This window comes from Pogoniulus pusillus, chromosome 11 (assembly GCF_015220805.1).
Source record: "Pogoniulus pusillus isolate bPogPus1 chromosome 11, bPogPus1.pri, whole genome shotgun sequence".
Classification (NCBI taxonomy): domain Eukaryota; kingdom Metazoa; phylum Chordata; class Aves; order Piciformes; family Lybiidae; genus Pogoniulus; species Pogoniulus pusillus.
Window position 1 is genome coordinate 24,218,728 of NC_087274.1, and position 21,593 is coordinate 24,240,320.

At 40.1% G+C, this 21,593-nt stretch overlaps 1 protein-coding gene across 2 annotated transcripts in view; it reads right to left on the bottom strand.

Moving 5' to 3' along the window:
- Positions 1–20,610, bottom strand: part of PPP2R2C (protein phosphatase 2 regulatory subunit Bgamma) — a 161,199-nt gene extending 140,589 nt beyond the window's left edge. Inside the window, exons 1-2 of one of the 2 annotated variants that reach the window (XM_064151496.1) lie at positions 20,446–20,610; positions 20,165–20,245 (exon numbers count right to left, since the gene is read on the bottom strand). In XM_064151496.1, coding sequence (XP_064007566.1) covers positions 20,165–20,245; positions 20,446–20,461 — 97 coding nt within the window. In that variant the 5' untranslated portion in view covers positions 20,462–20,610. Of the gene's footprint in view, positions 1–20,164; positions 20,246–20,445 lie in introns of those variants that run through there. The other variant, XM_064151499.1, reaches the window with a different exon arrangement.
- Between the last annotated feature and the right edge of the window lie 983 nt (positions 20,611–21,593).

Consider the following 21,593-nt stretch of genomic DNA (forward strand, 5'->3'; position numbering starts at 1 on the left):
AAATAGCACAGGACTCCCTTAATGCCCTGTTGGCCTCATATGTGCAAGTCTGAAATCATCACGTGGCTTTAATATCAGCCAGACTAGCAAGACTGATAAATGCTGACAGACGTTGCATTCATGAGGCATTGCTCAAATTTTTATACTAATGCACAGAATTGGAATCAGAGGTGACAGGCTTCTGTAGTAGAGATGAGACTGGAAAAGGCATTTTCCCTGTAATAAGAACTCCTTCGTACCTCAGTAAATTGCTCTACAGCAAGCAAGCACAAAGGGCTTCAGTGCACAGAAACTAAATTTCTCTTTCAATTTCTGAAGTTCATTTGGCAAGGACAAAATTATTTCATTTATGGAACCATTCTGTTGTCAGGCTGTGGGTCAGAGGTTGACAAAAAGAAGTTTTACAACCTTCCTGGCAAAAACACAATGATTTCAGCTGATAATCAGAGATATCTGGCAGAGGCTCCAAGGTTGTTTGGGCTTTTTCTGGAAGAGGATGAGAATATTCCACATCCTATTGCTTCAGACCAGACAGAATTTCCATATAAACATGTACTATCTACAATCTATCTTATTTTACAAATTGGCCTCCAAGATACTCGAGTATCACATGGAATTTTCCCACAGTCCTCAATATGCAGCTATGCAATATATATATTCCTAAGTTCAAAACATTCCCTATGGAAGTAAACATTTTTACTGGAACAACATTTCAAATGAACTTTGTGGTTACAACAGATTTGTTTGAGTTACAACTGTAACTCTTCAAGCACATAATAGAAGAGCAGTAGGAAACCACAATGCAAGTTGGGCTGCATCCACCAAAATGTGCTGTACAATACTGGCCTTGAGTGACCCAGGGTGGTGGAAGGTGTCCCTGCCCACAGCACGGGGGTTGGAACTAGATGGTGTTTAAAGTCCCTTCCCACCTAAACCATTCTATGAATGTGTCACATATGGGGACCGTCCATCGCCAATTACACACTCTACCAGTTGGCATTACAGCAGAAGACTGATTTAAGAATGGATTTTAAAACACTGTGGTATCCTTAGTTGACAGGTACTCCTTTTATGAATGGAAACTCTTAATTCAAATCAGAGACCACTCAATGTGTGCAACACTTTTCAAATCAGGCTCAATTAAGCAGCCAGGATGTACAATTATACTGAACATATGTACAGATAATAGAAAGGATAAAAGCAAAGAGAAGTATCATAAAACAACTTTAGACACTAAGGATTATGTCTGCACACCTAGGTATTTGCAAGTAAATGAGCCAAATCCCTTCTGTTTTCACTTAGGCAAATTCCCAATAAATCCAACAATGGTTTGCTTGTCAAGGTCCCTAGTTATAAAACTTACAACCTACAGGAGGACTCCTGTTGTTCACACAAGCCTCCTCCTAAAATTAAGATTTCTATTTCTTACTGAAAGTAGGATGATTAAAGTACTTTGAGGTCTAAAAGTTGTCTTCATAGAAAGATAATTATTCCCTAGTTCTGTCAAAAGTTATTAATTTAATGCTGCAATCACTGGTTAGAAATTCAGTTTGTGTAAGGGAACAGGCCAGGCTAAACTGTTAAAATCACCTCCCTTTTCTGATCACCAGTGCCACTCTGAAAGCTTAGTGCTGTGACACCAGAGCGACAACTGACAACTTTCACCAAGAGAAGATTTACTAATGAATTTACAGAACAAAAGAAACCTAATAGATATTTCAAATACTATTTTTAAGCTACCTTAACAGCATCTTATGATATTTGAGATCAGATAGATCAAATGCGTATCAACTGTCATCAAAACAGTCCAGTTGTAGCCTCTAATTTATCAGAGGTCACTCACTGCAGGTACCCTAACAATGTCAGCAACACATTAGAGAGAACCAGAGGAACCAGTATTTCCTCACCATGTCCTTTCCACAGCAGAGTGGAGGAGTTTACATTTTTTTCCAGAATTTACCTAACCCCTCCCCCTTCAGTAGTGAGTTGCTATCAATTTCATGCTGCTTTCTAAACTTGTCTAATAAAATCACTGACTTTCAAGTAGCAACAATTTGCAATTAGACTCAGCACATTTCCCACACTTGAATTTTATGTGCATCTCCCCTAGGCAGTGTTAACAATGTTTTCCCATTTTGTATATAGGAAATCTAAATTACACAAACCCAGAACTGCAAAACTATGTCTGTTCTGCTTACACTTCACATGTCATCTACAACTATAGAGTATTTTCTAAATTTTACCCATAAATATCCCTCTGGAAAAACTGTAATCAATGCAGAAAAAATACTGCATGACTACTCAAGCAACAAATCATAGAAACACAACTTTGAGCAAACAAACAACCCAGAGAGTACAATTAAATACATATTCCTTGGTCTGAGAAGATTACTATACTATATGAAGAGACTGGGGTGAAAAATAGCAAGAAAAAAGCATTTCACAAATTAAAGTAAGACTTCAATAATGCCTACAGACAGAAGTAAAAGTACTGCTATAAAGATTGTTAATCTTAAGTGGTTTTGTTTCTGTATGACAACCAACGTACAGATCCACATAGGGTTGGGAGATTTTGGTGATACCATCCCCTGGCTGATCTCCAATACCAGATTCTGTCAGGCACTTCAGTACCAAGGTAAGCACACCAAATAAGCAGGCCTAAGGGATTCCTCAAGTCAGACATGGCTTGAGTTTTCCCCAAAGAATAGAGTTCACACTCTTTCTCCTGCCAGCATAACTAGTACACAGCTCTTTTAATTCTGAGTAAAATAAAGAAAAGCTGAAGGCACACAGCATTTCTTCAGACATAAGTACAGGTGCAGAGGTATCCATAGAAAAAAAAAGTTGTAAAATGAGGGTTGTATCTATCAGAGGTTGGCCCTGGTATTTAAAACACCATGGCACTGAAAGCAGACAATTGCCCTTGAAATCCAGTACACTCAGAAATGTTTGGAGACTTAAGCCCCAAGTCTTTGCATAAAATCTAGTATGTATATTTACACAGTACCATGCTGAGAGGGAAGTTTCAAGTAATGTCAGGGTAGTGCTCATTAAAGTTATAATTAGACTAGATTTCTCTGCACATGATGCCATCAGGAATTTGAATCACCCTGAGCAGCTGGGTGGTGGTGGGTTTGCATAGCTGCTTTTCATCTCTGGAGGTCTGTGTGCACAAAGCCCATCTCAACAGGGCACACTATCACTGTCAGACAAGCACTAAACTGTCTCTAAATGGATCCAAAGAGGGTTTTGTAGAGCTGGGTGAAATTTTTATGGGTGCTACCTGCATTCATTATGTTCAGGTTTAATCACCCTATCTGCCTGCAGGGAAACCATGTCTTCAAGAAATTGTAAACATTTGTATAGTCTGTTAAAATATAGTAGTAATTGCAGCCTTAGGTCAGCAGTTCCCATTCTCTGTATGTATCAGAAGAGCTGTGATGGCTCATACCATTGGAACTGCACTTCACGGGGCTGAGAATGAAAGAAAGAAACCACACTGACTGTGAAGTAGAAGTGTTACTGTGATGGACTCAAGAAAAGATCTCTTCTACCTACCAAGAAGGATAAAAGAAATTGCTACAGGCACAGTTCTAACCATAACTACTAAAGAATGAAAAAAAAAAATACAGCATAATACTCTAAACAAACATTTATGTAATTCAGAAAAAAAACATGCCCTGAGGAACAGAAATATTGCACAATATGTAAGAACAAAAGTGAAATGAAATATCAGAAGATACTTGTGGAACACCAAACTCTCTCCTAGTCAAGACTCTGTAAAAATGACATTTTAATTATCTGAGTATATCTCCAGTATAAGAACCAATCTAAATCCTGCACATCTGTTGCTGTATTTTCCCAGTATTTGCAGGACACAGAGCTCAAACCTTATCACATAGCCATCCCCTACCTGTTAGATTAACATATTGTTACTCTGATGAAACTCAAATCTGGAAAATCAGCCAGAGGAATTCTTCCATTAGCTGAGCAGCTGCATGAGAATTGGCTGGCAAAGAGGCCCAGTGGGCCAGCAAAATCACACAGACTGGTAAGAGCAAGCAGGTCCCACACAGCAGAACTGGCTGTGCTATTTGGTTGTGCTCTATTACACTTCTGTCATCCCAGCTCTTCCTCTATCAGCACATCCAATAATTAAATACATGACATGCCTGTCACATTATAAGTCATCTGAGCTACAGCAATCAGAATTCCCATTCAAATAAACGTAAATCATCATAATGCAACCTAAGCCCCATCTCTACAACCAGCCACACAAGCAACCATTCCACAGTGCTCAGATGTTGACCTCTGAGGCTTCGGGCACGGCTGACTGTCCACTGACAAGTCTGAAAATATTCTATGACAGACTCAACCATAAAAATACGACAAATAACCCTTCTGATTTTATTACCTGTCATCTGCTGCATGTATTAAAAAAAATCCTAAGCAAATCTCCTCTGGGAGGATTTACAAAGCTGTGATTTAACAGACATTTCAGCATGTTCAGAAAGGAGAGGTGGCTCTGTTCTATATTCCCTCATGCCATCCCAAAGAGAGGAACAAAGACTGCAGCTACTACTTCATGGTTTTAAGCAATACTTTACAACTGTTTCCTACAGAAAAACAGCTATTATCTCATTAGTAAGAGCTGATAGGAAATGTCAGATTTCTGCTCCTACTGCAGTCCATGAAAGTCCTGTTGTAGCACTCTGTGAATTCTAAATTGAATCCCATTAGGACAGAATTCATTTCAGAAAGATTTTCTCCTTTTTTGTAGGAAAAAAAAAACAACAAAGTAACTGTGAGTTTTTATTACCAGCCACAGACTATTACAACAGAACCTTGCGACTTTGCAATAATGACAGGTACTCAAGGAGATCTACTGAGCATTGCAAATTAGCAATGAAGTGAAGAAAGACAATAGGAAAGTAACACTAGTTTAAATCGTTTATGCCATTCCATAAGGTATTAATCGATTTGTTTTGCTGTATCTTAGTTTTCAGATCATAGAATTAGAATCAACCAGGTTGGAAGAGATCTCCAAGATCATCCAGTCCAACCTAGCACCCAGCCCTAGCCAGTCAACAAGACTATGGCACTAAGTGCCTCATCCAGGCTTTTCTTGAACACCTCCAGGGACGGTAACCTCCCTGGGCAGCCCATTCCAATGCCAATCACTCTCTCTGGGAAGAACTTCCTCCTAATGTACAGCCTATACTTCCCTTGGCACAACTTGAAACTGTGTCCCCTTGTTCGTTGCTGGTTGTCTGGCAGAAGAGACCAACCCCCACCTGGCTACAACCTCTCTTCAGGTCACTGTAGACAGCAATGAGCTCTGCCCTGAGCCTCCTCAGCCTGCACACCCCGAGCTCCCTCAGTCTCTCCTCCCAGGGCTGCGCTCCAGGCCCCTCACCAGCTTCATCGCTTTTCTCTAGACACCTTCCAGTACCTCAACATCTCTCTTGAATTGAGGAGCCCAGAACTGGACACAGCACTCAAGGTGTGGCCTGAGCAGTGCTGAGCACAGGGGAAGAATAACCTCCCTTGTCCTGCTGGCCACACTGCTCCTGATGCAGGCCAGGATGCCATTGACTCTCCTGGCCACCTGGGCACACTGCTGGCTCATCTTCAGCCTACTATCCAGCAGTACCCCCAGGTCCCTTTCTTCCTGGCTGCTCTCCAGCCACTCTGTCCCTTCACTTACATCCCTATATGCATTAAGTATTGACCACAGCAGAAGAGAGACAGTTGCAGAGCAAAATATATCCCTTCCATTCACTTTTGTCTTTTATAATAATTTGTATTTATTCTAAATCTCCAGTACCTCTCATTTTTATTTTCCATGCTCGTACAGTTGTATTTCTGTATTTGAATAAACCTTCCAAGTAGCTGAAGGCAATTTTAAAAAATAAGGATGACAATTAAATGTATTTTTTAACTATCAAGAGACTACACAAGAAGACATTGTAACTGTTTCAACTAATTTCCTTAATATACTCTTTTTCATGTTAAAGGTCTATGTAAAGCGAAACATTTTCACTGAAAATAGGGGGTTTATTTATTTAAGCATGTGAAGTGTCTCTCTCCCTCATCCATATAATCCATAAGAGTCATTTGCCAGCAGTGCAAATGCAAACAACCAGAAAACAAGAAATGACAAGATGTCCATAAGTCTGTGACTGGTATGTGCTAGGATCATTGGAAACACTTCACCTTACTTTATTTGACACACAACAGATCTGGCTCAATTAATGTCATACCCACAGTTGTCCTGCCTTCTTCACACTACTCTGAATGTGGCCTAATCCCTTACATATCCCCTTTATATTGCTTGTACCCTTTCATACAGACAGACTTCCAATGACTTGAGTTGTGTTCATTCAGTAACTGAGAATCTCAACTTACATATCTAAAAAGTAAAAACACATGACTAGAGACAACACATTTTACAATGTGCTGCTTCTCATCTGACACACAAACTTCACTACAGGGACAAGGATAGATTCCAGCTCTCCAGAATGCTGACATGTCTTCCAATTTTTGCAATAGATCAGACAGGGCTTCCACAGAACAGCCTTCTTCATTTCACTGCTCTGATTCATCTGCCTAACAGGGTGAAAATTAAAACAGCACTCATCATATAATTATTATACTACAATGCATACACGTAGAGCATTTAAATTAGACTGCACAGGCAATTGCACACTTGAAATGGCAGTTCTGAAGTGTTCTTCACAAGGTGTTCAAAGGCATAAAGTTTCCAAAATTCTTACAAAAGCAAACACATTGCAGGAACCTTACTAACTTCACAGATCACCTGCAACTTTCATAAAGTCTACAGAAAAATCTCCTGTCTTCTGGACCATGTAGATCATTGTTAGCTAAAGGAACTTACTTGTCTGTGCTCTTTATGAACAGCTGCTCCACAAACACCTTTACTGAAGTAGATATTTGAGTACTGCTTTGCTTCTGATGCTAGCAATGATGCCACACAGACTTCTGGCACCAGAAGTGAAGCAGTATCCAAGTAAACTCTGTTGCACTCTAGGCTCTGCAGGAGACTGATCTGAGTCTCTTCTCCCACTCTAGTAACGCTCTTCTTGCGCTTTCATCACACCCTCAGTTTCTGTTTAGGCAGCTTCAGTACATAACTACAACTGCCAGGTACTACAAGTCTCCTCCACACATTCAGTGATTTGATTTCTTTTTCACGTAAGCTCCCCAGCATCAGTCCATTCCTTCTCCCAGCCAGTTCCTATTCTGTGTCAGAATAGACAGAGCTTCATCTTTTATTCTGCCTCCCTGCAGCAGACAGAAAGCTCCAATGCCATAGATTAGATAGATAGAGGAAAGAGAGAGAGAACAGAAAGGACTTCAGTACGAAAACAATTTCTGATCCAAATCAAACCAGAATTGCAGCTAGTGGAAGGTCAATTCAGTTCTGCACTGGGGAACATTCACTGTATGCAGAACTGCCAAAAAAAAAAAAAGAGAAAAAAACCCCAAACACCTAAATAATCTATCTCCAGCACCTCTAGCAACACTTAGATTATTTGAACTGTCATTTTTCAGAGGTTTATGAATTGGTCAAAGAAGAGCTGCCCTTCACAGGGACAGGGAAAGACACTCCCGAATATGGCCAATTTACTATATCCACCTTGTCAAATTGAAGTTCTTGTCTCAGAGCATGCAGATACTAGAGCTATTCAAAAGTAAGGTTGATACAATTCATTCTTGATTTAATGGGCAAAAGGGTACCAGCCATTTGCTTTTAGCATAAACCTCACAAAAAAAGTGCATAGTTTTGACTTGAATCTTCTGTGAAAAATCAGCCTCAGGCAAACCCAGGAAAAAAAATATTACTGTTATTAGCTACAATGGTTAGGAGTTGGACACAGTTGGAAACTGAAAATACAATCCTGCAAAAGGAAGTGTGCTACCAGCCTCAGCAGCAGAGCACCAGCAACTCCTCCACATTAGAGTTAACAAACATAATTCAAACATCTCTCCGGCAATTTTGACTGGATGACACAATAAATGACTGCAAATAGATGTAAAATACTCTAAATTCTGAAAAATTAAACCCAAAAATGGCAAAAACTTTTCATAAACTCTTTCCATCTAATTACATTTGACAAAATTTCCTATCTTCAGATTAAATTACCAAAAATCCCTAACAGATGGGACAACGTATTCTACACACTAACCCTCCATCCACTCATGGCAACTAACAGAGTCAAATCGTATCTCATACCTAACAGCCCATGACGCAAGCAGATGGTTTTAATCCCACCGAGGAAGATTTTCTTCTCCACTGAGAACTGTGAGGTGACATGGCCATCCACTTTCATCAACTCCTACGTTCCACAGGAAATCCACATGTCTGGGGCCACACGTGCACAGAGAAAGACGTACATTTGAGGAAATTCTAAGTACTAGTAGAGTTGCACCAATGTTCTCCTACGATGTTATTAAGAGCTGAAACTATTACCCTGTCCACAAAACCAGGAACTTCTGCCAATGCACAGAAAGCAGTTTCCCTGCTCAGCCATTCTCTCCCACAGGAACTCCATCACCTCAAAACTAAATGAGGTCACCAAGAGCACCAGCAATCCATGACAGTATCGACTGTGCATTTCACCTCCCTGGGACCCAAAAGCAGGGCAATTAGTTGTGTAAAATAACAGCATATCACTGCACTAAAAATCACCTTGCAACACTTATCAATCAACTTGTCCTGAAAAGTGCAGGCAAACTTCAGTGTATTCTAGACCCTGTGCCTGTATATGCACAACTGTTTACTAGCAATAGCTTCATTTCAAATAGAATCTTCTGCTGTTTTCCAAATCATCTCAACGCAGTTCTGAGTTTCCACTGAAGTTTGCCCTTATTTATTTCAGTTCAAATACGAAACACCACAACTACAAGGTGTAAGAGGATAAAGAGAAGAACACAAAAATACTCTTGTAACTATTTACACTTTTGGAAAGCCTCAAAATACTAGATAGATACAATGGAGCAAGAAATGTCATTGCAAACTTAGGACCACAACAGTTCTTTCACTGAATCTATACCCTAGATATTCACTTTATTGAGGGGTCAGGTTATGAGTCTTATGAACCAAATCTTAAGCCAGGATTCCACTCAAATTACAGCACTCTGCCTGCCTCTTGAAGAATTCCCACAATACACAATTCCCAGTCCCCTTACTCATTTCATAGCATTCAGAAACAGCAAAATCCCCGTGGAAAAACTAAACCAACTCTTGATTAGATGGCAGACAGAAATTAACTAATATTTCTGTACTTATCTATTAACAAATTGTGGAGCCATTGGGGATGTTTTAATATTCTATTCAGATGGAATTCAAACTTCAGTTTTTAAATCCTTACTCAAGGAAATCTGCAGTTCATATAAACTAACAACTTAATTTTAAACACATACACTAATGTGTGCAAAGTTCACAACCAGCTTCTGAACCAAACAGAACAGGAAAATAGACACTCTGGGAAAGCAGGAGGCTGCAGAGTGAATTCCCTTAAACCCTGGCTTTGAGGTAGGCTGTGGCAGTCCCTACAGGACTCTGCCTGGCAGAGATAACAGGCACTGTCAAAACAGGTTTCCTGGAGCAGATTGCCTAACTATCCAGGAAGGGCAGAATCCAAAGATTTCCCAAAGAGAACATTTTCACATCCAATCAGTCTTTCAGCTCAGCCCAGACTAACCATAAAAGGGCTGATATTGCAAGCTATGATATGATGGAGGACTGAGAAAAGTCAGTCCAGTAGAAACTAAATGAAGTTCAAATGAATTTTTTTGTAGTTTACTGAAGAGAAATTCTCATCATTAACCTTTCTTATCCTGTGTCACCACTTTTTTTTTTTAATGACTGCTGAGATATAGCTGTGTTATACTTTCTGTTGTTGTTCAAATAAATGATGAGGTATTAGCATATGCCTCAGTCAAAGGGAATTTTTTTACAAATACTCATGACTCCTGAATCCAGCCTACAGCTCTAATAATTACCCTTGGGAACGGGATTTAATATACCCATGTTCAAACATCAGAGTCAGTGTCTCCACTGACCAGATCTGAAAGGTTAAGAAACACACCACACAGACATTCCAGACAAACCTCTGGAAATTCTCTAAGTATTATTTATAAAACATCTTCTGTGCCAACTAAGTATCACAACTGGAATACTTAAATATTTCTGATTTCAAACCAAGAACACTTCCACCTTGTCACTATGATAGCAACAAAACATGTCTAATGTGACCAAACCAAGGAAGCAGCAGATTTAGCTGGCAAACAAAGAAACCAAGAAACTCCTAAGAGACATTGAAAAGAAATATATTCCATATGCTCTGGGGTATTTTATAATGGAATCTTAAGCTATGGATGTGGTTGAAGAACAAGATGTATGACTGACTACATATGGACAAATACCTGTGGGTTTTTACACTTGGTAGGCAAATGAACAGACTTCATTAGCTTTAATTCTGGAATAGGCCAACAAAGAAGAAAAAATAGAGTCAGAGAAGGAAAAAGGCCAGATTCTGTTTTATATTCAATATCACTCAGAAATAGAGGAAAACTTGACAAAAAGGCTGAGATAGCAAGATAATATATTGTTTCTATGCTACAAGAAACCCAAAAGATACACTAACCTACCCAGCCTCTTCTCCTCAGATCTTCATTACTCTTTTTCAATAAAATACAACAATAGATTTAAAAATCTGATTTTAAACAGCTCTGGAAAAATCAAATTTATGGCTCTCCTAGCAACTGTATCTCACACACTTGCATATATGCAGCATTCTGCATGGTATTTGGTGTGGGCTTTTTGTGTTTTCACAACAACGAGGTTGAATTATGGTTGCTGTGGGAACTATATCTTTTAATTTCTTGTGCTATCATCTGAACTCAAATGTTACATTAACATAGGTAAGCATTTGCTATGTTTTCCCACAAAAACAGAGGAATAAAAAGAACCTGCATAGAGGGTTACCAAGTTAACTATTCTTACCAAAAGAAACAACAAGCAGCTCCAAATCCAAATAAGTGCAGAGCTCCAATTGTTCTCATACTGCATGTACAGGGAGAACAACAGAGCCACATAAAAGCTGCAAGTCAAATGTGGCAGGGTACCCATAGAAAGAGCAGTGTGTGATGATGTCACTAAAAATTTGAGCATTGCAATCTTCCTTTATTTGTTCACTTTCTTACCACAGAGTTTGAGTACATGCTTTCTTTCAAGCATCTGACGAGAGGATAGATAGATATAGATACTATACATATGTATATATATATACACACACACTAGCTAGATGCTTTGCAGCTTCTTTGTCAGTGAGTATGCCTTCCAAGTGTGACAAGGCTGTCAAAGTCAGCACTGCCTGGCCCCTGCCAGCACAGGCATTGCTCTGGCTGTTTTATGAACACAGAGTAAAAGGAAGTGATTTCTGCCACAAGATTATTGAAGATTGACATTTAACATGTAATGCAGGTCACAAGCTGCTACAGAGGCTCACCTCAGCACAGCAGAGAGCCTTTTACTGCTGCCAGAAATGTTCTCTAGCAGAGCTGATTGCCTCATGGTGGAATCAAGAAGCTCAAACCTTGAGGTCAATTTCCTCAACCCAAAATATTTTTTTTGCTACTTCCCCACTAGTACATTTTATGTTTTGACATGGTCAGAAATAAAGGAGTTCAACACATCTTTATTTTGGGAATTATGCCTTGAAAAGTCACATTACAAACTGAAAATACCAAATTAATACTGCAGTATTTTCAAACTGAAATAATTGCTTTGCACAGTTGCTACTTCCAAAAAAGTCAACGTGAGTATTACATTTTAAGGCAGACTTTTAATCACTGTGAAGGAACAGACTGAGAGGGAGAAATAAAAGAAGTAACATAAAATCACAAAGTCCTTGAGGCTTGGTGACATCTTTCTGAAGAAACATCAATACACAGCTACACTCTCAATGCACTTGGCAAACCTACATGGTCTCCTTAGCTTCCAACATGGCAAAACACTCAAAGAAACCAAGAAAAAGCAGTCAACATAAAACAGGGCTCTGCTTTCCTAGGTTAGAGACAGCATGAACTGAAAGTAATAGCTTTCCAAGCTTAAGGGGAAAAAAAACCCAACTCTTGACATGAAGAATCCCAAGAGAAAAAAGCATATTTTGAAACTTTCCAATTGTAGTGCATGAAAAATAAGAATTATTCTTATTTTGAGTATATCTATATATCAGTATGAAGGAGTCCCAGGTTAGAGCTTCCTGCAAACAAACAAAAGCAGACGCAAGGGGTATTTCCAGGATATCCATTCCACTAAAAACAGAGCTTGCAATGTTAACATAGAAGCTTATCAGAGAACCTTCTAAAAGAAAAGTTATCCAATGCATAAAGAGTGATGGCAACCAAAAAGTCAGTACTAAACATTGCAGAGATCATGAAGATTACTCAGTAAGACAGATCTGACAAGGAACCATTAAGTCTGAGAAGAGTAACACTTCCACTTTGCATCTTTAATTCTGTTACATAGGTATTCTAGGTATGAAGAGAAGAAATATTAATGCAACTTCTATCTCCCAAGGAAATTATGGGCTATTTTCATTTCAGAGTTCCAAGAAGACTCACTAAATACTAGTAGTTATGGTCCATGTTTGAAATTGAAAGGCACAACACTAACAATGCATCAATGCTAAGTAGTCTTGCAGCCCCCTTTTGAATGAACAGACCATCAAATCCATGAATTCTGGTTGAATTCAGACATAGTTGCCCCTGAATTGAATACATCATTTTGGCACCATAGTGCCAAAATGGTTCAAAGTAAAGTAACAGCACTGCCCCTGACACCATACTTCTGAACATTTTGCTAAAATTACACAATCAGAATCACAGAACCTTAGAGGTTGGAAAGGACCTCCAAAGATCATCGAGTTCAAGCCCACTGCCAAAGCAGGATCACCTAGGGCAGTCCGCACAGGAATGCATCCAGACAGGTTTTGACTGTCCTTAGAGAAGGAGACTCCACAATCTCACTGGGTAACCTGTCCCAGTGCTCCATCACCTTCACTGTAAAGAAGTTCCTCCACAACACAGTTCTTCCTGCACACTACAGAAACCATCTACGAACTGCTAGTCTAAAACAGCAATGTTTAAAAAGATTCATCAGATTAAATAAAAGGGACTGCTAACACAACAGCCAAAGGCTGAAGGGCATTACACAAACTATTTTTAAAGGTAAACACTGAACTGGTTACTAAAAACTGAAGGAAACTGAATAATTAAACAGTTTGAAAAAGAGGAGGCTGCGGGGAGACCTCATCACTGTCTACAGCTACCTAAAAGGATGTTGTGAAGAGGCTGGTGCCAGCCTCTTCTCACAGGTGAAGAGTGACAGAACAAGAGGGAATGGCCTTAAGCTGCAACTGGGTAGGTTTAGACTAGATATTAGGGGGAAAAAAATCATAGAAAGAGTGGCCCAGCATTGGAATGAGTTGCTGGGGGAGGTGATTGAGTCACTAACCCTGGCTGTGTTTAAAGGTCGTTTGCACATGAAGCTTGGGGATATAGTTTAGGGAACTTTGTAGAGTGGGGAGATCAGTTCAACTTGGTGGTCCTGAGGGTCTTTTCCAACTTGAATGTTGCTGTGATTCTGTGAACTAAGACAAGAATGTCCGTTAAAATGAGCATGCTATGAACTGAGTGACAAAAAAGGGCATCACGTCAAAGTTCCATCTTAAGTCTTCCAAAACTAACAAACAAATAAATAAAGATCCATGAGGGCTTTTGAAGATTTTGTTAAGTTCCAAACTGCTATAAATTTATGAGGTAGCTCCCTCTTCTGGACCACCAAACAATGGCAATCCAACTTCAATGGCAAGATGCAGAATGTGGCTAGTAACACCTTTCCCTGTTGTAAGGTTTGGTCATATATCATTAAGGGATCACACACAGACTTACAAGACGAGAGCTACTGACCATTACTTTGAATAAACAGTTTGTATCTGAGTAGCATACTAGGAGAGAAAGGTCGTTGAAACCTCTGAATAGTTTTCAATCATTTTGGAATTTTTTCATCAGACAGTACAAATATGAAAAGAAAAGACACTGCCTGAGTGCTGTAAATCTCTCTGCACTTCACAGAAAAGAACTGATAAATATCAACACCAGGTCACTTTCTCACCCATATGGCTTGCAATAGGACTCCTGAACTCATATTTGTAGGAGTTGAGCTTCTGGGTTGCAGTTCTTAAAACAGAATCTTATCTTCTTAGAATTTTTTTTTTTTTTAAGCTTTGACAGGGAAAAAAATGACACAGTAGGAAAAGCCTTTTCTGCACATCAGCTATTCCGACATTCTCCAAGACAGCTAGGGCAATTTTTTCACACATTTATAAACCAGAATTGGAAAGATCAGAAAATGAGTACTCCCTATCCCTATATAAAATTCAGCTCCGCAAAGAAACCCTAGCTTTCTCACTTGACCTATAATGGAAGAGGGGGCTTTGTGAAGACCTGGTGATTTTTCTGCATCTCAGCTGGAACCACAGGCAATTCTACACACTTTAAATCATCCATCACTATTCAAGCTGAATGATAATGCTTGACTTAAAGACAAAAATTAGTCTAAATGGCAAATTTGTGGCCCAGATGAAATCACTGTTTGCTTCATCAGTGTTGCTATTGATAACAAAATCACAACATATATTGCGTATTTAATGACAAAGAAGAAGCATAAAAACTGTCCCTGTTACATTCTGGACTAGATAACTTGAAAACATGATTTTTGACTTGCTAATACCTGCATAATCAGGCACACAGCAGCACTATTTCATCTTTCATGATATGTATACCAAGTGCATCTCAAAGGATGCGGCCAACTGAAACACCCAAGGAAATTCTGATCATTCAAGCATGGATAAAACCAAAATTGCCAGGAGTTATTTGGATGGAACTGAATGGATCATATAAAATGGTAAGCCTTGTAGACCTGGAAATAGTGAGAGACAGAGGGGAAAGAGCTCATATTTGCTGTGCAGGCACCTGCTGCAAATGGCAGGCTTCCAGTGACACAGAGGTGACACCTCCTTGCCAGATTCTGCGACAGTCAACAGGGTAAGACCCCCCCACAATTCCCTTAGCAGAGAGAAGAGTTACAGAGGACAACGGGAAAGTGAAACCAAAGCTGAGGAAACCTACAGAAATGAGAAAACCCAATGGAGTACCTAAGTAAAGGCATTAGAAGGGCAGATTGGAAGAAAAAAGAAAGGATCAGTGGGAGATTAGAGAGTAAAAAGGCAATTGCTGAAGAACACATCCTGGAATTCAAGACGATGAAGGCTGCAAGTCCTGGCATCAAAGAGACAGTGAATCAGCTAAACAAGTACACCACGTGAGAGAAATCGAGCGGAGTCCTCGAAAAGGGCACGAACATCTGAAAATCAGGTTAAAATAAAAAAGCTTACTCTTTTTTTCCCAGACTTCATCTAAACAGCAACACCACTTCTCAGGTTACAGAAAAAGAGCTATCATCTCCAGTCAGGTATGTTCAAAGGTGAAAACACACTCGCGCACCGATATTAAGTTACAACAGAAACTTGGTGAAAGCAAGGATTTTATAAATCATTGCAATTAAATCATCTGAATATACTTATTTAATTCATTCCAGGAAAGATAAACTCACTCTTAAGCAAAACACAAAATTAGGAAGCAACAAATGAGAAATGTAAATAAGCCACTCAACTTTTCCTAACAAGTACATATACTTTTCAGTGTTTTGTTGTCATCCACAAGTCTTTTTTTATAGTAAGCTTACAAAACTCTTGTCAGGTCTGAACGAAGACTCCATGAACAACAGATAAAAGTATTACCAAATGGACTACTCTTGTAGATAAGTACCACTAGATGCAAATCTATCATATGAATAAATATAATTTTAATCTACCTTAATCCTTCCTTTTTGCCTGCCATGCTGAACTTTTTATGTTGAAACAACATCAGATTGTGCAGCCACAAATAGAAGTATAATCAAATACCCAGGTTTTCTTGTAAAGAGACATTTACTGGATTTGGTCTTACACAGCCTTCTATAAATTCCATAATGGGAGCAAGATATGATAACATTTTTCAGTCAGGAGCCCTTTCCCATACTGCAGCATTTCCCAGACATCACTGAGAGCCAACCAAACTGCAACACAAGTACCTGTAATATAAGTTAAATACAGGGAGTTACTGAATGTATAAACAAGGTTGCATGAAGTAGAACTGGAAAAGCAGTATCATCCACAAACATGGATGAGAGGGTATACCAAGGTGCACACAAGGCCTTTGAGACACCCTGCAGCGCTGTGTGCAAACAGGTACCATCCTAGAAGTTTGCTGGGGAGAGACGAGAGGTACACCAGTGCCTTCCAAGCAACTCAGCTTCCTTTGAAGAAACCCAAAATTGCAGGATGCACCACACTAAATCTCCAGATTGGATAACTGGGAGCTCAGAACTGCAAAGCACATCCATTCAACTAAGGTCTCACAGAAATACGACATCCACTCGTGATCATACCCCAAAAAAAAATATTGGCAACCCATGAAGTATTAAGAAAGGCACTGCTACCATGCCTTTTGTCCAGCAGACCAAGGAAAAATCATCTGCTTGGTTCAGTCAAAAAACAACTGAGATGAGAAAGCTTCTACAGATGGAGCCTTCCTATTTAATTAGACCTCACTAATGATGGCACGACTGACTCACAAGGACATTACTTCAGTTGTAAGCTCGTGCAATTACATTGCTTTCCATGGAATTCCTGTAATAATGGAAAAGACAGTACCAAACCAAATCCAGATTTATTGTCTTTGCTTGAAAACTACAGCAAACAAACAGCTATTGGAGGTAAACCTGACTGATTAAATTTGCTTTCATCAGCTCTGGCATTTTCTGGTTCCTTCAAAATGTGCATTATTCAAATGTACCTTTACCACAGGACAGTATCTTCCCCATTTTATCTACTCAATTAATCTCCTCAGACTACTCAGAAATACAAGGTATTATCAGAGCAGAGTAAGGGAAGTAACAGGAAAGTTCACATCACAATTCACAAGGCACTAATGTTAACAGGGCTTTCAGCCACTCTAAAGGATAAAGTTACAAAATGGATGAAAAGAGAATTCACACAGTAAACCAGTTCCAAGTAAGTCTCTGATGAGCCAACTTTAAGAGTGAAAGCTAAAAGTATGATTTTTTTTACTCAATCTTTTCATATAATCATTACCAGATGTAAAGATATCTGGACTAATATAATGCCCACTTAGAATTTACAGCATAAAATATGTTAAACATATTTAACTCACAGTAAGTTTGCAAGAATCTAATGTGTTTTGGAACTTAAAGCGACGGGTCTCGAGTAAACAGTCCTGTTAAGAGTCCACTACATAGTTTGGGCAAACAGTACAAGATTTGACTTTTCAGATGTTCCAAGTCCTAAGTCTTTAATAGCTGACATTGTTTCTATAGAAATCACATCCATAACTTTTATATTTCATTTTGCTTTCATTCTGTAAATGGATATTCTAATATTATTCTCCATACACCTTTTGTGAGGCTGCACTTAATGTGAGCAAAGCACTTTCAGATCTTGAGCATGAATAAAAAATATTTTGCATTGGACATTAACTACAGAAGTAGCAATATCTGAAGCAGAGTTTTGTTTCAAGGCAACGAGACTAAATCAAACATGATTATCTTGGCTTTGAGATGTTTTACTTACTATGCTCTATTTTTCCTTGCATTTCAAATATGCAGCTTTGCTTTTCTGTTATGTAAATGAATGTTTTTCATCTAACACATCTAATTTTAGAAAAAGCATAATTTTTTTCTTAGTTCAAGAAAGAAATGTTACAGACCACAATTCTGAAGTCTAACAAGAGCACCATGGGGCCATGGCATGCATTCAATAGCAAAAGCAGCAAGAGGTGCCCAGAGGACTCAGAGAACTTCAAGCATGAATATGTAAATGTTTATCTATACAGATACATATCCAGATAAACACATAGTAATATTTAATATAGATTTGTCCTGTCCACAGGACAAATGCAGTTGCAATTACAACAGTTGTGGCCTTTCTGACAAATAGAAAGAACTGCAAAAGAAAAGAAGTCACTAAACACTGTAAATCATAGAATCAAGGATTTAGCTTTGTGTAACTGACATTGTTTTAGAAACAAACTTCAACCAAGCAAAATGTTTAGACTTTACCCAAAACACTGACATGCAGAAGAGACCAAGCCACCTGCCACAGTGGTCCTTCCTTTAAAATGTTTCTCCTCCCTTGTGTGAAGCATAAGAATTATCTTGCTGTATGTCTTCCTAAACATCAGTGGTATTTACTACACAATATGCAAAATGCATGTCATGTTTATATATAATCCTATTAATATGAACAGGACTTCTAATCTGAGGATGACTTTGATTATGATTTGTGACCGAATTACAGTGCTTCAGCCTGTTTCCCACCCTCTGAATTTCACATATTCCCACGCTGAGTAAAGAAAACACCTAAGTTTTCCACTGAAGTCATGGAGTAAAGCTGGGCATCCATAAATTGCAGGGTAAAGAGAAGGGAAATCAAGGTTAGAAAGCTAATTTCTAAAATTATGTCCTTTTATTCAAAGGAATAAAACACCTGTTGAGAAGAAAATAATATAGTCATAAAGCAGTGCTGAAAGACTGGTATTCACCCAGACAAATAAAGTTAAGAAGCATATTCTACTCATTCAAATATTGAAATGAAAGTAAATGCCAACCTAAAGCTTGTTTTCAACATTATATGATGCCTATGAAATGCTGTCACTCATTCATTACATTCCCTCACACGGATGTAATTTCCACCCCCACCTATCGTCATCACATCTGGTTTGATACGCAGTTTCACCAAAAAAATAAACATCCTGTAGGCATAAAATCACAACATACTTTGAGAAACGCTTTAGTATGCAAGTGTGTGTAATTACAAACACTATTAAATATGCCTTGAAATATACCCAGCATGGAACAACTGCAAGAGGGGAAAAATAAACTTTAAACCAAAGCCCAGGTCAAGCTGTAGCTTAGTACACTGCAGTTTAAATCACTTTTATAAGCACCAAAACACAAGACATAGCACAAAACTACACATTCCACAGAATTAAAAATAATAAAGGTAAGAGAGACCAAAACAGATAGCCTGCCCCAAAGCAAGACCTGTAGCTTTATTACTTTAAGCTGTATTTGTGAAAACAAACCTTAAACACCTGGAGTGAGTGAGATTTCATTGTCTGCCTACCCTGTATATTCTAGTGCTTCATTACTGAAAAGCTTTCCCTAAAGTGCAACCCGAAGCAAATCCATCACAGTGCCTCATTTCCATCAGTCCTGGAAAGTTTTTCAGTCCAGCCAAACTTGTGATGCATTTTAAGCCCTTGCAAACAGTAAATGCACTTCTCTCAGAAACGTGTAACAGCAACAGACCAAAACACTGAGACGAGGTCGTAGCTCCACCTAACTCACTGAAAACACACACTCCAACATGTTCGCTGGCACTGCGCATTCCACTTCTGGCACCCTAGAAAAATACAGGTAGGCACTTAACTCTAAATAGTCTGCATTTTCAACTTCATACATGATTCAGAGACGGAGAGGAGGCTTTCTTGCCCAGGCACCTAAAGGCTCTTCCCTTCCTGACCACAGAATATTTACAAATAAAACCTTCCAGGTCACTTCTCTCTTCAAAGTTGCAGGGAGGAGGCCAGAAAACTTTCCAGCAGGTACTCTGCAGCCTCCCTCGCACCTACGCGAAGGCCAGAGAGGGATGGTGCAGAAAACCACTAGGCTGCTAGCTGCAAAAGCCATTTTTTTCCAAAAAAAAAAACCCAAAACAAAACCATCCAAGACACTAACGCAAGATCCAGCACATGCAAAGCACTGGTGGCACCCCCCTGCCACCCCTGCTAACCTGGGCCCACTGCATCACCTTCACTGCCCCAGCTGCCACAAGCAGCTGCCATGTTCTGCCACTGCCACTCTTCTGCCTGCGAGCCACGTTTCTCTGCATGCTGTCAGCTTGGGCAGTGGTCGAGGGGATGCACCCTACCTCAGCACCCCCGTACTCACCTTCAGAGACCTCAAACTCAGCTGCTCCATTGAGCTGGTAGAGGCACCAGTCAACCGCGCTCTCGCCGGGAGGGCCGCCAACTGGGCAGGGAGGAAAGGCAGAGTCAGTCCGGGGCACCCAGGGCCAGCGGGAGAGGGCTGAAGAAGGGAGATGGGGGAGAGAGCTGCGGAAAGGAGAAGCAGAGACGGAGTAGGAAGGAGAGATGGAGAGGGCAGAGGACGGAACGGAGGGATGAGCGGGAACCAGGGAGGACCAGGGGAAGGAGAGCGTTTCCAGATACCCTGCTTGTGGGACATGGGTGCTGCCCTCCGAAAAGCGGCCAGTGCTCTGAACAGTTATTTGCTTTGCTCCCAGCGCCGGTGGCTCGGGGCGCCTCCTCCTTCTCCCAGCGGAGCAAGCGGCGCAGGCAGCCGGCGCTGCCTCGGGGCGCTGAGGGAGCCGGGGGAGGGAGGACGGGAAGGAGGGGAGGCTCCGCCCGGAGCTCCCTGCGGAGGCGGCGCAGCCTCGCCAGGACCCGCCGCACCCGGCACCGCCGGCCCTGCTGCAGCCTTAATAGGTATGAGCGGGCATAGGGCAGGCACCTCGATGTCACACCAAGCACCGGCAGCTCAGTTTTCCTCATGACGTTCACCTCAGACCTGTTAGCATCCCTTGGCCATTTAAGCTATCTTGCAGGTAAAGGCTGTGAATGTGCACTGAAATCACTGTAAGGCTGGAGAGTGGTTTTCATCTGGTCTACAGACCCCTCTGAATCCACAAACTGTTGATAGTGTCCAAGAGAGGAAAGTAAGAAGGCAAGCCTGCAACAGAGTGAGCTCAAGTGCTCTGCAGTGACCTTTGCCTCCACCAGAAAACCTTTAGGGGAATGGCAAATCTTCAAGTGCTGAAACAGTCAAATAGAGAGAACTTACAGTAAAAAATGCCTTTATTCTTATAGATATCTGCCCCAAACACACAACAAAGGGGAAATGCAAAGGTACATTAATTACTCCATTCACCAGGTGGCTTTCTCAATACTTAACACAACTGTGACTGTTTAGTGTATAGCTGGCAGCATCCTATCTACATATCCTGTCTTTCTGAGGTGACAGTGTCTGAGGCCCACATATAGCACAGCTTGTGTCAAAGACAGCAAACACAGGCAAATGAGGAAAGCTTAAGAAATAATACAGGAAGACTACAATCAAGCCATACCAAGAGATTAGGAGCCAACAAGAGGATAAAATACCAGTGCAGGCAGCTGTCATGGCAGAATTACACTGCTGTCTCCATCTAGCTGTTTACTATTTGAGAAACCATGGGGAGCATTATTTTCACCACAAATTCTACTTGATATATTTGTCCCTTTTTGCAGCAAGTGAAGACCCTCTCAACACTTTTAGGTGTGTTAACTGTGGGCAGTTTGGTCCGATTTCAATGTTCAAATAT